Source organism: Electrona antarctica (assembly GCF_951216825.1).
Source record: "Electrona antarctica genome assembly, chromosome: 22".
Taxonomy (NCBI): domain Eukaryota; kingdom Metazoa; phylum Chordata; class Actinopteri; order Myctophiformes; family Myctophidae; genus Electrona; species Electrona antarctica.
This window is the reverse complement of record NC_136805.1, coordinates 22,039,211-22,053,644: the sequence shown is the minus strand read 5'-3', so window position 1 is coordinate 22,053,644 and position 14,434 is coordinate 22,039,211. Positions and strand designations below refer to the sequence as shown.

Below are 14,434 nucleotides of genomic sequence, written 5' to 3'. Positions count from 1 at the left end.
AATTCTCCTACTCACTTTTCCTGTGTTTTCTACTCTGCTTCCATCAGACACAGAGTTGTTTAAAGCACAATTCCACGTTAGCAGCTAATTGCCTAGCTTTTGTAGCCCTGTCAAAATATGGAAAGAAGCCACTCATTGATAGGACTGTCCTAAAAGCGTTTTCTTCATTGTGAGTTGACTGAATGGTCCATAAGATTTCTACGGGCAAATCTTTGAGGTAGCAGAGGGCAGAGGCCAGTCAGTTCTGCACATAGTACGTTCTGTACTTGGTTATCCCGCTGGGGAAAATAGACATCCACAACACATCGCTGCATCCCACAAAACCTCACCCACTCAACACCCACTCAAAGCTCCCACTGTGAGCCGATCGTGCTAATTATGGAGATGCATGCATGTAGCACTAGACGTCAGTACCACCTACACACACGCGTGTGCACAGTGCACACACGTAAATGAGTTGAATCACAGTACTTGGGGTGGCCTGACTGGTTAAGGAGCCCGCCTGGGAAGGCAAAGGTCCCACGTTCGATTTCCAGCCCTCAGCAATATGTCAAACTGAGCAAGTCACTTAACCCTTAACTGCTCCCTTTGAGTGCTTCACACCAACGGCTGCTTATACTGCTACTACTTTGAGTAAAATGCAGAGTGACAAAAAACACCCCAGGGTGTGGGGATCAAATTATTATATTTCCGCTACAGACAGATACATTACACATGTCACATTACATCTGTACACGCACGCACGCACGCACGCATGCTCTCTCTCTCTCACACACACACACACACACACACACACACACACACACACACACACACACACACACACACACACACACACACACACACACACACACACAAAATAAACCACCAAATGCTTTGTATGCTGGCTTGAGAGTGGCATTATTTTAACTGTAAAATGCATCTCCCCCTGTGACCGTGTTGCAAAGTAACATGCGTACATATGTTGAGGCGTTTTGACTATTGTACCATGGCACACTGATACTAAAGGAATATATTTCATTCACTTTACTGGGAAACTGCCTTCAGAGTCTTGTCACCACCGAATATTCCAGCTCACTTCCCCCTTCAAATACCAGCACCCAGCACTTCACTGCTCTCTGCTACATTACCTTTCCCTGGAATCCCTCCCAGAGAAGTCCTCCGCTCCTCTCCAGCCTGAGTTCACCCCTTCTTGTCCATCACTCACTACTCCTTCTCTCTCTCTTACTCCCCCTTTTTGCTTTGCTCCTCTCTCCAGTGCACCCGCTCCTCTCCCTGACCGCTTTCAGAGCTTCCTCAGGGAGGAGGCGCTGGACTTTTTCTGTAGCCAGTGTCACAAACAAATCAGTCGTCTCGAGGACCTCTCCACTCGCCTCAATTTCCTAGAGATGACTAGGTAACCTCCTGTGTGTTTATGTGTGTTGTGTATACACACCGCTGTGTCATTTAGGTATCATACACATTGCCATGATCTCTGTGCCTGGGTAAACATCAACGTAAAATAAACACACCTTGTCTGTTCATGTACTGTATAATGTACTATCCATGTACAGAGTATTATGGCGTGTGTGCGCGTGTGTTTTTGGTTAGTCACTCACAATCATGGTGATCACTCCATCGTCACTCCTCTGCACGTTTTGTGTGTGACTTGCAGTGTTGTTTTTTGTTTTGTTTGTTTTTTTATTCTGGCTTGTGGTCAGGATATTGTCAAACTCATCTCATCTAAAACTCAAATGTGCACGTAGCATTATGGAACAATGAGTCTGTTCAATAAGGTAAGTGCAAATGACTGTCATGCTTTTCTACAGAAGTTTCATAACCATTTGCAGGGTCTGCTGACTGGCTCATAACTACATGAATTACGATTTGCCATGCGTCCATAATACATCATTTTCATTCATTGTCACTCTGTCCACAATGATCTTAAAGATGGTATCTTAAATGTTTTATTTGCGTAATGTAGGAGATTGTGTTGTTGCATTATGCATATTTCAGTTCAAGTGCAATTACACTTTTTTATTTTTTTAGAAGAGTGCATTTATAAAAGTTCTCACAACAGAACTGCTGATCTAGGATTAGTGGCCAGGACCCTTTGACCCTCCCATTGATAAATCCTGAAAGCCAGCACTGATCCTAGATCAGCACTTTTTAGATGCTTGATAACTGTGGTAGACTGCTGTGACGTGATTTTAATATTAAAACATACAAAACACAATTTGTGGTGATTAATGGTTATGGCCCAGCTCACCGTGGCCCCATCTCTCTCTCTCTCTCTCTCTCTGCTGGGCTCCCTGTAGATGAAGGGATGAGGGCTGCATGCCAGGAGATAGTACCGTATGTCTTTCCTTTATCATTTCTGTCTTCCTGACCACTTTCCTGTTGTTTCGTCTCCCCCATCAGCGCAGGCAAGAGGCTGTCCAGCAAGAAAGTAGCGAGGTAAGTGAACACTCAGTTTTACTCTTTTCAGTAGGCTGCACTATTCATATGTTTAAATGAGATGGTCTGTTCCGTTTTATACATTGGCATCTACAGTATATGGGAAATATTGTTTGGATATCTGACCTTCCCATGGAGAAGACCTGTTGACTAATGCTTCCTCCCTCCTCTGCCTGTAGGCACCTTCTCCAGAACAGTTCAATGACTCTGGACACCGTGAGTGATTTGACCCGCGACATTCTGGAGCTAGCTGACAATGACATCACCGACAAGGTGAGGGGTTCACCATTAATCAGCAATATTTACCGTGAAGAAAACGGATGAATCGCTGCTTAACAGTGTTCTGTAATTATTTTCGTTGATGTATACACAATAATGTTGACAAGATATTTTATGCAGTTGTCATAATATTTTCCAGTTTCAGTTCATTTTAGGGACAATTATTCCCTAAACCCTTCTCACACCTTCCTCACCCATATCCCTGTTTAAAAAATATATATATACTTTACTTTACATTACATTTATAAATCACTGTTAATGCTTCGAATGCAGTTCAAGGGGATTTACTATACAGATGGATAGACACAGACAGACAGACTCAGAATGCAACAAGTCTGTGTGAAATGCATAATCTTTCAAAAGAAAAACATTATTGGGAGAGACCACACAATTGGAATGATCTATGTGTTTTTGCACATGATGTTTAACCTATATTATCTATATATAATTGGCATTTTAATAGTGTAATTTAGATGTCCGTTGTTGTTTGTATGGATATTGTATGTTGTTTTTATGTGGTGATGTTTTATGTGGACCCCAGGAAGACTAACGACTGCGGCAGTGGAAGCTAATGGGGATCCGAATAAAGACTAAAGAACCTGATGATAACGAAATTCTCCCCCCCCCCCACACACACACACACACACACACACACCTCCCTACACAGGTGCTGCTGCTGGAGCGACGCGTGGCGGAGCTGGAGAAGGAGTCGGAGGCGTCGGGGGACCAGCGCGCGCGGCTCCGCCAGGAGAACCTGCAGCTGGTGCACCGGGCCAACGCGCTGGACGAGCAGCTGAAGGAGCAGGAGCTGCACGCCGAGGAGCGCCTCCAGAACGAGACGCGGCGGCACAAGGACGCCCTGCACAAGATGGAGAGGGAGAGGGGTCTGGAGCTGGAGAACCTGCAGGCCAGGTTGGTATAGGCATTAAGAGCGGGGGGGGGCTCATAACTGCTGGGGACACGTGCTGGTGACGCATCTGCGTTTTAACCATTATTTTCAACTTTAGCTGTTGAAAATTACCTCATAGTGCGTGCCACGTAGATTTGCTATTTTTTTTTAATCGTGCAAACGTGTCCAAATCATTGAATATATGTTCTTTCCCAGCGAACGTTTTTAACTAAAATCTTTGCTTCTGGGGGGTCCCTGGAAAGAAATATTTTGAGATCAGCGGCCAAATACATAATTCTAGTGGTCCTTGACATTTATTCATTTATTCAGATGTATTATTTATTTATTCAGATGGATCCCCATTAGCTGACAAACAATACATATAACACAACACAATAAAAAATAACACTGTACAATAAAAACAGGTGCAATCTTGAAAAAAATACATTCATAATACAAAATACAAATGCATTTAAGACATTAAAAATACAGAGAAAATAAAAACACTAAACAAGACATCCCCTTAAATGATGTCAGTTAATAAAAATTGGGGTAATTGATCAGGTGTCTCAAGGAGCCTCTTAAAACTAGCCTTACTGGGTGCTTCCGTGATTATAGTTGGTAACGTGTTCCATACTGAAATAGCCCTGAACATTACAGATCTGCAAACCGCATTTGTTCTGGGTTTTTCTTTGACCATATGGCCACTAGTAGCCTGCCTGGTAGCATGACTATGACGATCTCTCACATACTGAATTTGTGAATACAGACAAACAGGTTGTTTACTATGACAAACATTCCTAAAGAAACTCACTAAATTGACATGAAGCACCACTGATATAGAAACGTATGTTTTCTATAGGATAGGATTCAAGAAGATTTGTAGAATCGTGTCCTCAGGTCTTAATGGATTAACCTCTAGATACATGTTTACGTGTAGAGTTGGTCATCGCACACAGCCCTGTGACATGGTGAACTTCCAGATTGTCTGCAGCATTGTGGCTCTATACTGCCACCCGCTGGTGCAGCAGACCACCAATTCATGAATTTATTCACTCTAGAAGAAAGGATTGTCGACCTGTTGAAATCTCCTGTGATGAATAATGTACTGTACCCACCATGACTGATTTACAATACCTTAAACTAAGAAGTGTTCCATAATCATAAAGTGACCGATTGAAAACGTGACATTCTATTCTGTCACAGTCATTTTAGTGGGTAAAAGAAAATGATCTACCCTCAAACATCCATTATACTGTACCCTGGAAACTATACGGTATTACCTGATATTCTCTAGCCTCTTGTTATTCATGATGTTAATTGTGTTTGCTGTGCAAAGTTACTTATTTTTGCACAGAATTAGTGTATTTGTCTTTTAACATAGTCCGTAGCATAGTACAGTAACGTTAGTATACTACTTTGTGTTACCATGAAGAAGAGTAAAATGACCACTGTGTGAATATGGTACATTAGGCCTACCCACACACCTAAGAAACAGCATTTTATCAGTGGTGCAGGGATAAAGTTCCTTCCCACTACCGTGGGAGACTGGTGTTCCATATCAAATATTTGATTAATTTGATTTGAAGAAAAAAACAAAATCAACCAAAACAAAAAAAACATATTTGGGACCAAATATGTTGTATGTATATATTTTTTTACATAGGATATTTTTCCCACATTACCCAGAAGAGAATGAGAATCTATCCGCTGTGTTGATTGTAGGCGACTGAATGAGCTTTGTCCACTTGAGACCCAGCATCCCTATTCTGGAGGGTCCATTCATTGAAAATAGCATATCTACAAGCTTTGCAATGCCTTGGATTGCGACGCTTTGTGAGCTTGCAGATGGGTTATTTTCAGCGAAGAGATTAGCTGTGTTGAGGGACAAAGGAGTGCACCACTACAGTACAGTTGTGGCTCAGGTCTGTTTTAGTATAACTAAGAATAGCGGGTTTAACCAATCCAGGACGGGAACCCCTTTTGGTGTTTTAGCATTATGTTATACTTTAGCTATTGAAAAATAGCAGATCTAAAAGCTCATAGTACGGCACTTGGTACGAGCTTGTAGATCTGCTATATTTGAAAAATCGTTCAAATAATAATAAATCTTTGAATATATATTCTTTCACAGTGAACGTTTTTTTTTAACTCAAATCTTTGCTTCTGGGGTGTCCCTGGAACAACATATTTTCAGATGGGGCTCGGCGGCCCATTAAATATAATCTTTGGGGTCCTTGACATGAAATAGTTTGAAAACTACTGATCTAGATTTAGAAGACATTTTGTAGAATCTGGTCTAAATGGGTTAAGGGGTTTAACCGGGGTTGTGTTCTCTACGCTGTTCAGGCTGCAGCAGCTGGATGAGGAGAACTGTGAGCTGAGGTCCTGTGTTCCCTGTCTGCGAGCCAATATCGAGAGGCTAGAGGAGGTGAGGATCCCGCTCCTCTCATTTCACTCTCATTCATCTCAACTGGCCTCCTGCCACTATCCATATATTTCACTCTACGCTCCACTCTCAACTCTCTCATCCGTCTCACCTGGGCTCCTGCCACTATCCATATATTTCACTCTACGCTCCACTCTCAACTCTCTCATCCGTCTCACCTGGGCTCCTGCCCCTATCCATATATTTCACTCTACGCTCCACTCTCAACTCTCTCATCCGTCTCACCTGGGCTCCTGCCACAATTCATCTATTTCACTCTACACTCCACTTTCCCCTCACCAGTTTTAATTCTGACAGCATTTTGATTTAGTTTCCGTCATAGTCTTTTGAATACAATTCAAAAGCTCACAACGGCTTTGTAGATTTCCGGGGTGTGGCAACCGAGCATTAGCCTGAGCTAACGTGTTTGGTGGTCTAGAGGGGCGGGTCGCGGCTGAGATTTGCGCACGTCCTGATTGGTTCACCCATCTGTCCGTCAGCCCCGGTCCCTCCTAGTGCAGCACTACGTCACAGTCGTCACATCATTTAGAGCGACGCCCACCCGGAAGGGTTGACTCCCACTTCTAGACCAGAGCAGCCAATGCGTTTCCCCAGGCTTTCATTTTTTGCGCTGACGAAAATGAAAGCCTGGGTACCGAGGCTACCCAAGCATAAAATGACTTGTCTTAATTCTACTGGATCTCTTCTCCACTAGTGCCTCCATTTTAGTCTGGTTTTTATTTGTTGACGAAATGATTAGTCATTGTTTTAGTCATCATAGCTTAGCTTTATTTAGTTTTGGTCAGTGAAAATAGGTAGTCGACGAACATTTTCCATCATCGTTTTAACACTGCCCCCAACCTCGCTCCTTTCCCCTCCATTTTGACCCTCCCCCCTTTCACACTTGCATCCTCGTTTTCTTTTATCGACCAGGAGAAGAGGAAGCTTCAGGATGAGACGGAGGACATGACGGACAGGCTGAATGAGGAGCTGGAGGCCCGCAGGAAGATGGCTGACAAGCTGAGTCACGAACGTCACCAAAGCCAGAAAGAGAAGGAGTCCACCCAGGAGGTACAAGGACTTTTTAAATCTCTGTGTACCAAAACAACCTGTGCCCTATGTTGGAGATGAGACTGAACAATGCAATGCAGTGCAATATCATACAACTTAATTCATATCTGTGGCGTTTTAATGAGGATTATCCAAACTGAACGAATCTTTGGTTTAGACCAGTGGTTCTCAAGGGGTCGGGACCCCTGGCCCCCTCATGATTTTGGTGTGGTCCCCAGTTAAGTGATAATTTAACATATTTATGACTAAAAACAAAATGTAATGCCTCAACTCCTACAATTCCAAGTGCTTGTCAGGGTGGGGGGTCCCCAGTTCAAATAGGATTATTTGGGGGGGTTACGGCCTGAAAAGGTTGAGAACCACTGCTTTATGCCTGTATTGTTTAAGTTACTTCACTTGTTGACATTTCTCCTAATATAACTTCCCTCCCACCACCCACCAGCTTATCGAGGACCTCCGTAAGCAGCTGGAGCATCTACAGCTGTACAAGCTGGAGGCGGAGACCAAAAGGGGGCGCTGTCCGAGCGCAGGGCTACAGGAGTACCAGACCCGCACCCGGGAGGCTGAACTAGAGCAGGAAATCAAGCGTCTCAAACAGGTACTCTAGCAAACAGTGTTGATTTTGTCGACTAAAACTACCTTTTTCCACTGACGAAAACTAAATGGAAACTAAATGAAAACTAAACTATGGTGACTAAAACTAAGACTAAATATATTGACAATTTCGTCAACAAAACTAGACAAAAATGTTAGGAATGGACTAGTGGACAAGAGATCCATTATAAGTCATTTTACACTTGGTTGTATGCTGTTGCAACGCGTTGGTGTATTTTCAGCAAGTGTAAAATCAGCCATTACGACGGCATCAAGGCCCGCCAAAATACATTTTAGTCGACTAAATCAACTGTAGATTTAGTAGACTAAAATCTTATATTTAGTCGCAGATCTACAAGCTCATAGCGCGCCACCGAGTGGCACGCTACGAGCTTGTAGGTCTGCTATTTTTGAAAAATCGTGAAAATGTGGCACAAATCTTTGAATATATATTCTTTAAGAAGACTTTTTATTTATTTCGACGTCAGGCCTAAATGGGTTATATGACGATGTGATGATGATGATGATAATGTGATGACGCCTTTCTTTGCCCACGCAGGACAACCGCAGTCTGAAGGAGCAAAATGACGAACTCAATGGCCAGATCATTAACTTGAGCATCCAGGGAGCCAAGAACCTGATGGCGGCTCCCTTCTCCGACTCCCTGGCGGCTGAGATCAGCTCTGTGTCTCGGGGAGAGGTCAGTTTGATATGAGTAGGCTTGCATGTGATAACATCATAACATGTCCATAGGAGAGAAGCACGAAGAACATTAAGATTTGAGTTGAAGATCAGTGTGTTACACCAGTGCTTCTCAAACCTTTTCATGTCAAGGACCCCCAAATATATCAGAAAATAATATCAGAAAATATTTTGTGCCAGATACAAGATTTGTATTGTTAAAATGTTTCAGAAACATTCCAAATCTTTTTCATTTATTTTATTGCAAGATTTTCAGAATATAGCACATCTAGCAAAGCATCGCATTGTAGATCGGCTATTCTGAAATAGCTCATGTACGCATATAGGGTAAAAGTGGTTCAACTGATTTTGATGATTTTGCTGGGTTAACCCTCTCAAGGTACTGAAGGTAACCGGACCTCACTCTTAGACATGTATTATTATTATTATGTCCACTGACACATGTCATCTCTGTTTCTAGTTGATGGAGGCCGTCCACCATCAAGAAGAAATCAACTACAGGCTCCAGGACTATATCGACAAAATCATCGTGGCCATCATGGAGTGCAACCCTGCTATCCTAGAGGTCAAATAGACACCATTGTGAACAATTTTGCCTACGTTTAAGTGGAAAAAAAAGCAAGCACTCTTCCCAACTCCCTTGAAATACGAATTGAAGATTCAAAAGAAGTATCTAGTTTTGGCACTGTCCGTGGCTGTCCTATGAATAAGCTATTTTGGTTAAATATCCCTTGAATATGAGCATATTTGCGTGTGCGTGCATGTTCTCTCTCCTTGATTCCCTTGGGTTCTGGTGACTTCCATGTATTTGGGTAGAGGGACCCGCGTTTTCCTGTGTTGCGTTATGAAGGTATGAATGTGTTACATTGTGAGATGCAGAAACCTCCCTGCCCCCTTTTCCAAAGAGACTAAAACATCTTAAGGCTTGGCTTACATATAATTTTAGACAATGATACCTGAAAAGCCTTAAAGCAAATCATGTGATGTAAAAGTACCCACTGGTCGTACATATCGACCAGAATGTTAGGGTGTGTTCTCCTGAGTCGTGCTGAATCGTGTTTTCAACACATCAAGTGTTTGAGCCGTATGAAGCTCTGGTCAGGGGGATGCAGGCGGTGGAGCTACCGGGCTTCTGAATTGTACTGTGGCACTCTTACACGTGTTTGAAGTTTGCTGTGTTATCTTACAGTGGTGGACAAAGTAAATACTCTTAAGTACAAATTACAAATTACAAAGTACATTTTCTTTTTTAATACCAATACATTGGCTGTATTGAAATTTAGAACATATGAAAACAAAAGTAAAAAAGAAATTAATGACTGGGTCACCGTGCAACACGTTGTAAGCTTGTACAGTACATGTGCTATTCTCACTATGTTTGAAATGGGGCTCAAGTGGTTAATTCATTCAAGTACAGTTCTCCTTCCTAGAAATTTAGTGGAGTGAAAGTCATGCTTGCAAAAAATGAAGAAGAAAAAGTCCAAAAATATAAAAGTACATTACAGTACTCAAGTAAATGTACTTATTTATTGTCCACCACTGGTCATTTACCAGTCAGCGTTTGCAGTGTGGCCTGTCTTTTAGACCTAATTGGACGATCTTTCCAGTCAACCTAGTGAGGGACATTTCGAGGGTCAGAGCATGAGAAATGCCCTGAGGGTTTGTTTTGTGTGTGTGTGCGTGCGTGTGTGTGAAGTATTTTACATTCCCATTTTGTGTTTTTGTTTTGTTGCTTAAAGGTTTTGAAAATAGATTGACACATTCTATTCTTGTGCGCCTCAATGTCTCCAGGTGAGGATCTGGTAGGCCTATTATTTGCTGCATCTCCATTTGTTTTTACAATGAAACAGGGTCCCAGAGTTCAGGTGGAAATCTTGTGTTCAAAGAACTTCATTTCCCATCATTCCCTCTGTGACGGACTAATGGTTGTAAAACTTCCAAAGCTTCCGTACAGTAAGGAACTTGTGATGTATAACTGTAGTATAACTGACAAAGTGATGATCATACTGATACTTTTACTACTTACATTACTAACATTAAATTAAGCTTAAAGGGAAACTGCAGAGTGATCTGGGAATTGAAGTCTCTTCTTTTTTTTTTTGGTTCACCTGATCTCTGGTCTCTTGATGAGTGAAAGTTATAGGGAGCCAGCTAATCCAGGTTACCAATCATTTCACTATTATCAGTGAAAATGTTTCCAAGACTGAAAATGCTGGTATTTGATATCCTGTATATGAACAGAACCAGTTGTATTTTGCACTCAATTTTGTTTTGATTACAAAAATGTATTTTCTTTGTCAAAAGAGGAAACGGGCAGTTTAATGTGAAGGATTAAATCCTACATTGAAGATGCTTAATAGAGCATAGATGAGAATATCGTTGCTGTCGGGCAAAAACGTCACTTTTCAGGAAATGGACAAAAAATAACCTGTGTTCCAATGGAACAATGTTGTAGTTATTTAGTCACAAGCTCTTAAATATTTGTAAAACCCATAGACAAACTTAACCTATTCAACCTGGCATCCCTATTTTGTGCATGAATTATAGATGAAAAAAATACATTGAAAAAGCAAAACTCTACACCCTTGCGATGTGAGCTAGTAGATGGTTTAGGGCGTAATTTATTAAAAAACATAAAAAGATGAAATGTGGAGGTTTCTGCCCGACAGCGATATGCAAATGATTCAATGAGTACAGAGACTTGTTGCTAGAGGCACAGTCATCAGCCAATGTGCGGGTAACTGAACTTTAGCTTGCCGAACTCCCACGCACATTTACAGATGAGAAAAACCAAATCACACTAAACAGAATGCCATATAGCACAGAAAATATTCAAGAGCCGTTGGGACATATGCTCAGCCTGTGTCCGAATATTTTGCTAAATTTTCCCTCTAATATGTGTTATATTTTAACAAATCTTCTCCTTACAATTGGGGAGTTCATCTACTGGCTTGAGGGAGAGTTTCAAGAGGCCAGCCTCTTGTTCCACAGTGGATCTAAAGGATGATACAACATTGAAGAAACACTTTAGATTTAGCTAGCAATAATGTTGTAAAACAATGGTGGACTTTGCTGGAGGGCAGAGATAAACGATGCTGATCTTTTCCCCCCTCAACAAAACCTACATGTACTTTTCCCTCTGTAGTTCTGGAATACAGCAACACGGACTCACGGTAGACTGAATACATACTGTACTCAATCACTGCTACCTATCCTTAAGTCGGCTCTTTGTAGACATTTTTGGACACCTCTGTCTCACCTTGAAACTGGATATTATAGTCTGAGTTGGATACCGGACAACTTCTGCGGTTTTACACTTGATCTCTGTCTGTGGTGGACAGGTAGTTTGTCCTTGGCAAGAGAGGACCAGACAGCATGGTGCATCAACACAATGTCAAAAGACTAAATTCAACGAAACGACAGCTATCTTTTCACCCTATTCACCTTGAACTCCTGCTATGTATGTCACTACTATTCTTCACCTGCCATTCCATGGAACATGGCCTTGGATGTAAATGATGTGTACATGTAAAGTTTTTTTCTACCCTTCTTGTAGAGTCTAGGTATTTTTATAGTCACAAAAACAAGGATAAATGTTATTTTTTTTCCTCTTGTCTTTTGCTGAGAAACAATTGCCTGTATTCTAGCATGTAGCGTGTACAGTACATGTTGGGCTTCTCATCTGTTTTAAAATCACAAAGATATTTATTCACCATTTTCTCACAATGACACCATTTCTGGGTAACGGCTTGTGCCGTAAAAAAAAGTTTGTAAATAATTTTAGGGATTTTTGTTTGTATTTTCTTTTTCCTTACATTCACAAAAGGAAGATGGTATACACGGGAAATGATTCTGCTGAAAGATTATTTTGAATGACAATTTATCCATTTTAAGAGAAATATGTTTGGGAAAGTGAGATAGTCTTAGGTTGATTTACCATCTTGTACAAAAGCTTGTACAAATGGCAAATAGCTTGATGAGGTCATTGCACTCTAACATTATGCGAATGTGGCCTTGTAGAAACTTCTACAAGGCCATTGCTATTGTTGACTTTTGCCACTGTTGTCTTCCCAGCTGAAGTCAGGTACTGCATGGAACCACTCATCATTGTTGTATATCACTGATGTAATAGTTCAGCAAATCTTTTGATTCAAAAATCTATTTACACTTTACAGCAGTATATACTGTAAACCTGTGGAGTTGTACCTGTTTGTAGTGAGGCATCCCTAAGAACTTGCATTACTAAAACCTCATATTCTGTCTACAGTACAACTTTCTTATTGGTACAACAATCAGCACATTGCGTTTCAGTATGACTTTCTCCATAGACTTGCCCATTCGTCATTTACATTTCAACTATATGGATTTACAATGAGGAGTCACAATTTCAATCTGGCTACATGCAGATAACACTAAAATGTAACTTTTTTATTTTCAGTGAGTCTGGCTCTGATGGATAGATGAAAACTAACAACTGCTTACTTAAAATGACTAGACGGTTGCTGAGACCACAGACCTGTCAAAACATTCCCCTTTAGCAGGGCTAATCTTGATTCAGTGGAAATCTGTAATGCACTTTAAACAGTTCCAATTTCTTCATTTTTATCCCCTGCTTTCAAAATGACCAAAGACAGACATTTGACTGAGCTCAGTCTAGAAATATTTATGATCAGCTCTCAGTTTCCCAAAAGCTTTCTCACAGAAAAGGATTGAACTCAACTTCCAGAGTTTGCCCTGACAAACTGGTCTGCTAGTCTTAACACTGTGCCTCTGTGTGTCATACTTTGCATCTAAACTAACCCAATAAGCCCTGGGAAACGCGCTAACCACGTGACTGTCAGTTTGCTAAATTATAATGATAAACCCTAAATTGTGTAAATAAGAATTGTAATTTTTGTGGACCTTTGCTCTCACACTTGCTTCCAATGTCCAAAGAAAGTTTGCTCAAGGCACAAACATCACTACAGAGTAGTGCATGGCTTGCCATTTTACTGACATGGAAGGATGAAAATAGAACATTGTAGAAAACAGAAATTGTATAAACTGAAGTTTATTCTTATTTTGAAAGAAATGTATAAATTATAACAGTATTGGTTACTGCTGTATATTATTTTTGAAGCTCTTGAAAGATGTATCCTAATTGTTATTGAGGAATTATAATTTCATCAAGTAATTGTTAAAAAACAAAAACAAAACAGTTATAGAAAACAATGAAAGTAAAATTAGGAAAATAAATGAAATAAAGTCACCCTGTGTTTGATTGTCTTATAAACACATCACGATTGTAACAGAGCATGCCAGCAATACTGCCTCATCAAAGTTGGTGTGAGTTTATATATTGTCAATTACTTGCATGAGAGGGTGGTGGAGTTTGTTGCTTTAGCAGACAGTTTGAGGGTCCAATGTTAAGAGGTTTTGTCCAAAGCTTTTTTTACTACTTTCCATTGGTTCAATATTTTCGGAGCAACACAGACGTAAAGGGTGTTCAATAGCACTGATTTATAAAAACTAATTATACAATGGAGTTAAGAGGTTTCCTCCCGACGATATCATAACATGACTCCTGAGTCCTCACTAGTGTATTGAATCATGTTTTTATTCAAGAAGTTAAGCCTGGAAGATCTTTATTCATTTTATTTGACTAGTATTTTGAATAGTAAAAAAAGAAAGAAAAAGAAACAGCACAGATCTACATTATATTATGTTGGGATATTAATGAATAAAATCAATGACTCCTGAATTTTAGTTTTATATATTTAATGAGAGAAATGCAAAAATAGAAATACATTAAAACTTTATATATATATACATATACAAAATTGATTAACCGTTGAAACCGGGAAAGCATCCGTCATTTTTTATATAGCACACTTTGGCATAATCGCATACATTGGCTATTCAAAAATATAAGTACGATATGAGCTTGTATATGAAAAATCATGAAAATGTGTGCAAATCTTTGAATATATATGATTTTAAGGAGAACATTTTTAACTCAAATCTTTACCTTCGGAGGTCCCTGAAAAAATGTTTTG

At 40.4% G+C, this 14,434-nt stretch overlaps 1 protein-coding gene across 3 annotated transcripts in view; it reads left to right on the top strand.

Annotated features, from left to right (window-relative positions):
• The window catches only part of rab11fip3 (RAB11 family interacting protein 3 (class II)), a 47,696-nt gene extending 34,049 nt beyond the window's left edge, over positions 1–13,647 (top strand). For 2 of the 3 annotated variants that reach the window (XM_079493549.1, XM_079493548.1), the window contains 9 exons: positions 1,259–1,396; positions 2,401–2,436; positions 2,616–2,709; positions 3,383–3,627; positions 5,954–6,035; positions 6,966–7,103; positions 7,546–7,701; positions 8,257–8,397; positions 8,860–13,647. In XM_079493549.1, coding sequence (XP_079349675.1) covers positions 1,259–1,396; positions 2,401–2,436; positions 2,616–2,709; positions 3,383–3,627; positions 5,954–6,035; positions 6,966–7,103; positions 7,546–7,701; positions 8,257–8,397; positions 8,860–8,973 — 1,144 coding nt within the window. In that variant the 3' untranslated portion in view covers positions 8,974–13,647. The remainder of the gene's footprint in view (positions 1–1,258; positions 1,397–2,400; positions 2,437–2,615; positions 2,710–3,382; positions 3,628–5,953; positions 6,036–6,965; positions 7,104–7,545; positions 7,702–8,256; positions 8,398–8,859) is intronic. The other variant, XM_079493550.1, reaches the window with a different exon arrangement.
• The last annotated feature ends 787 nt before the right edge of the window (positions 13,648–14,434 follow it).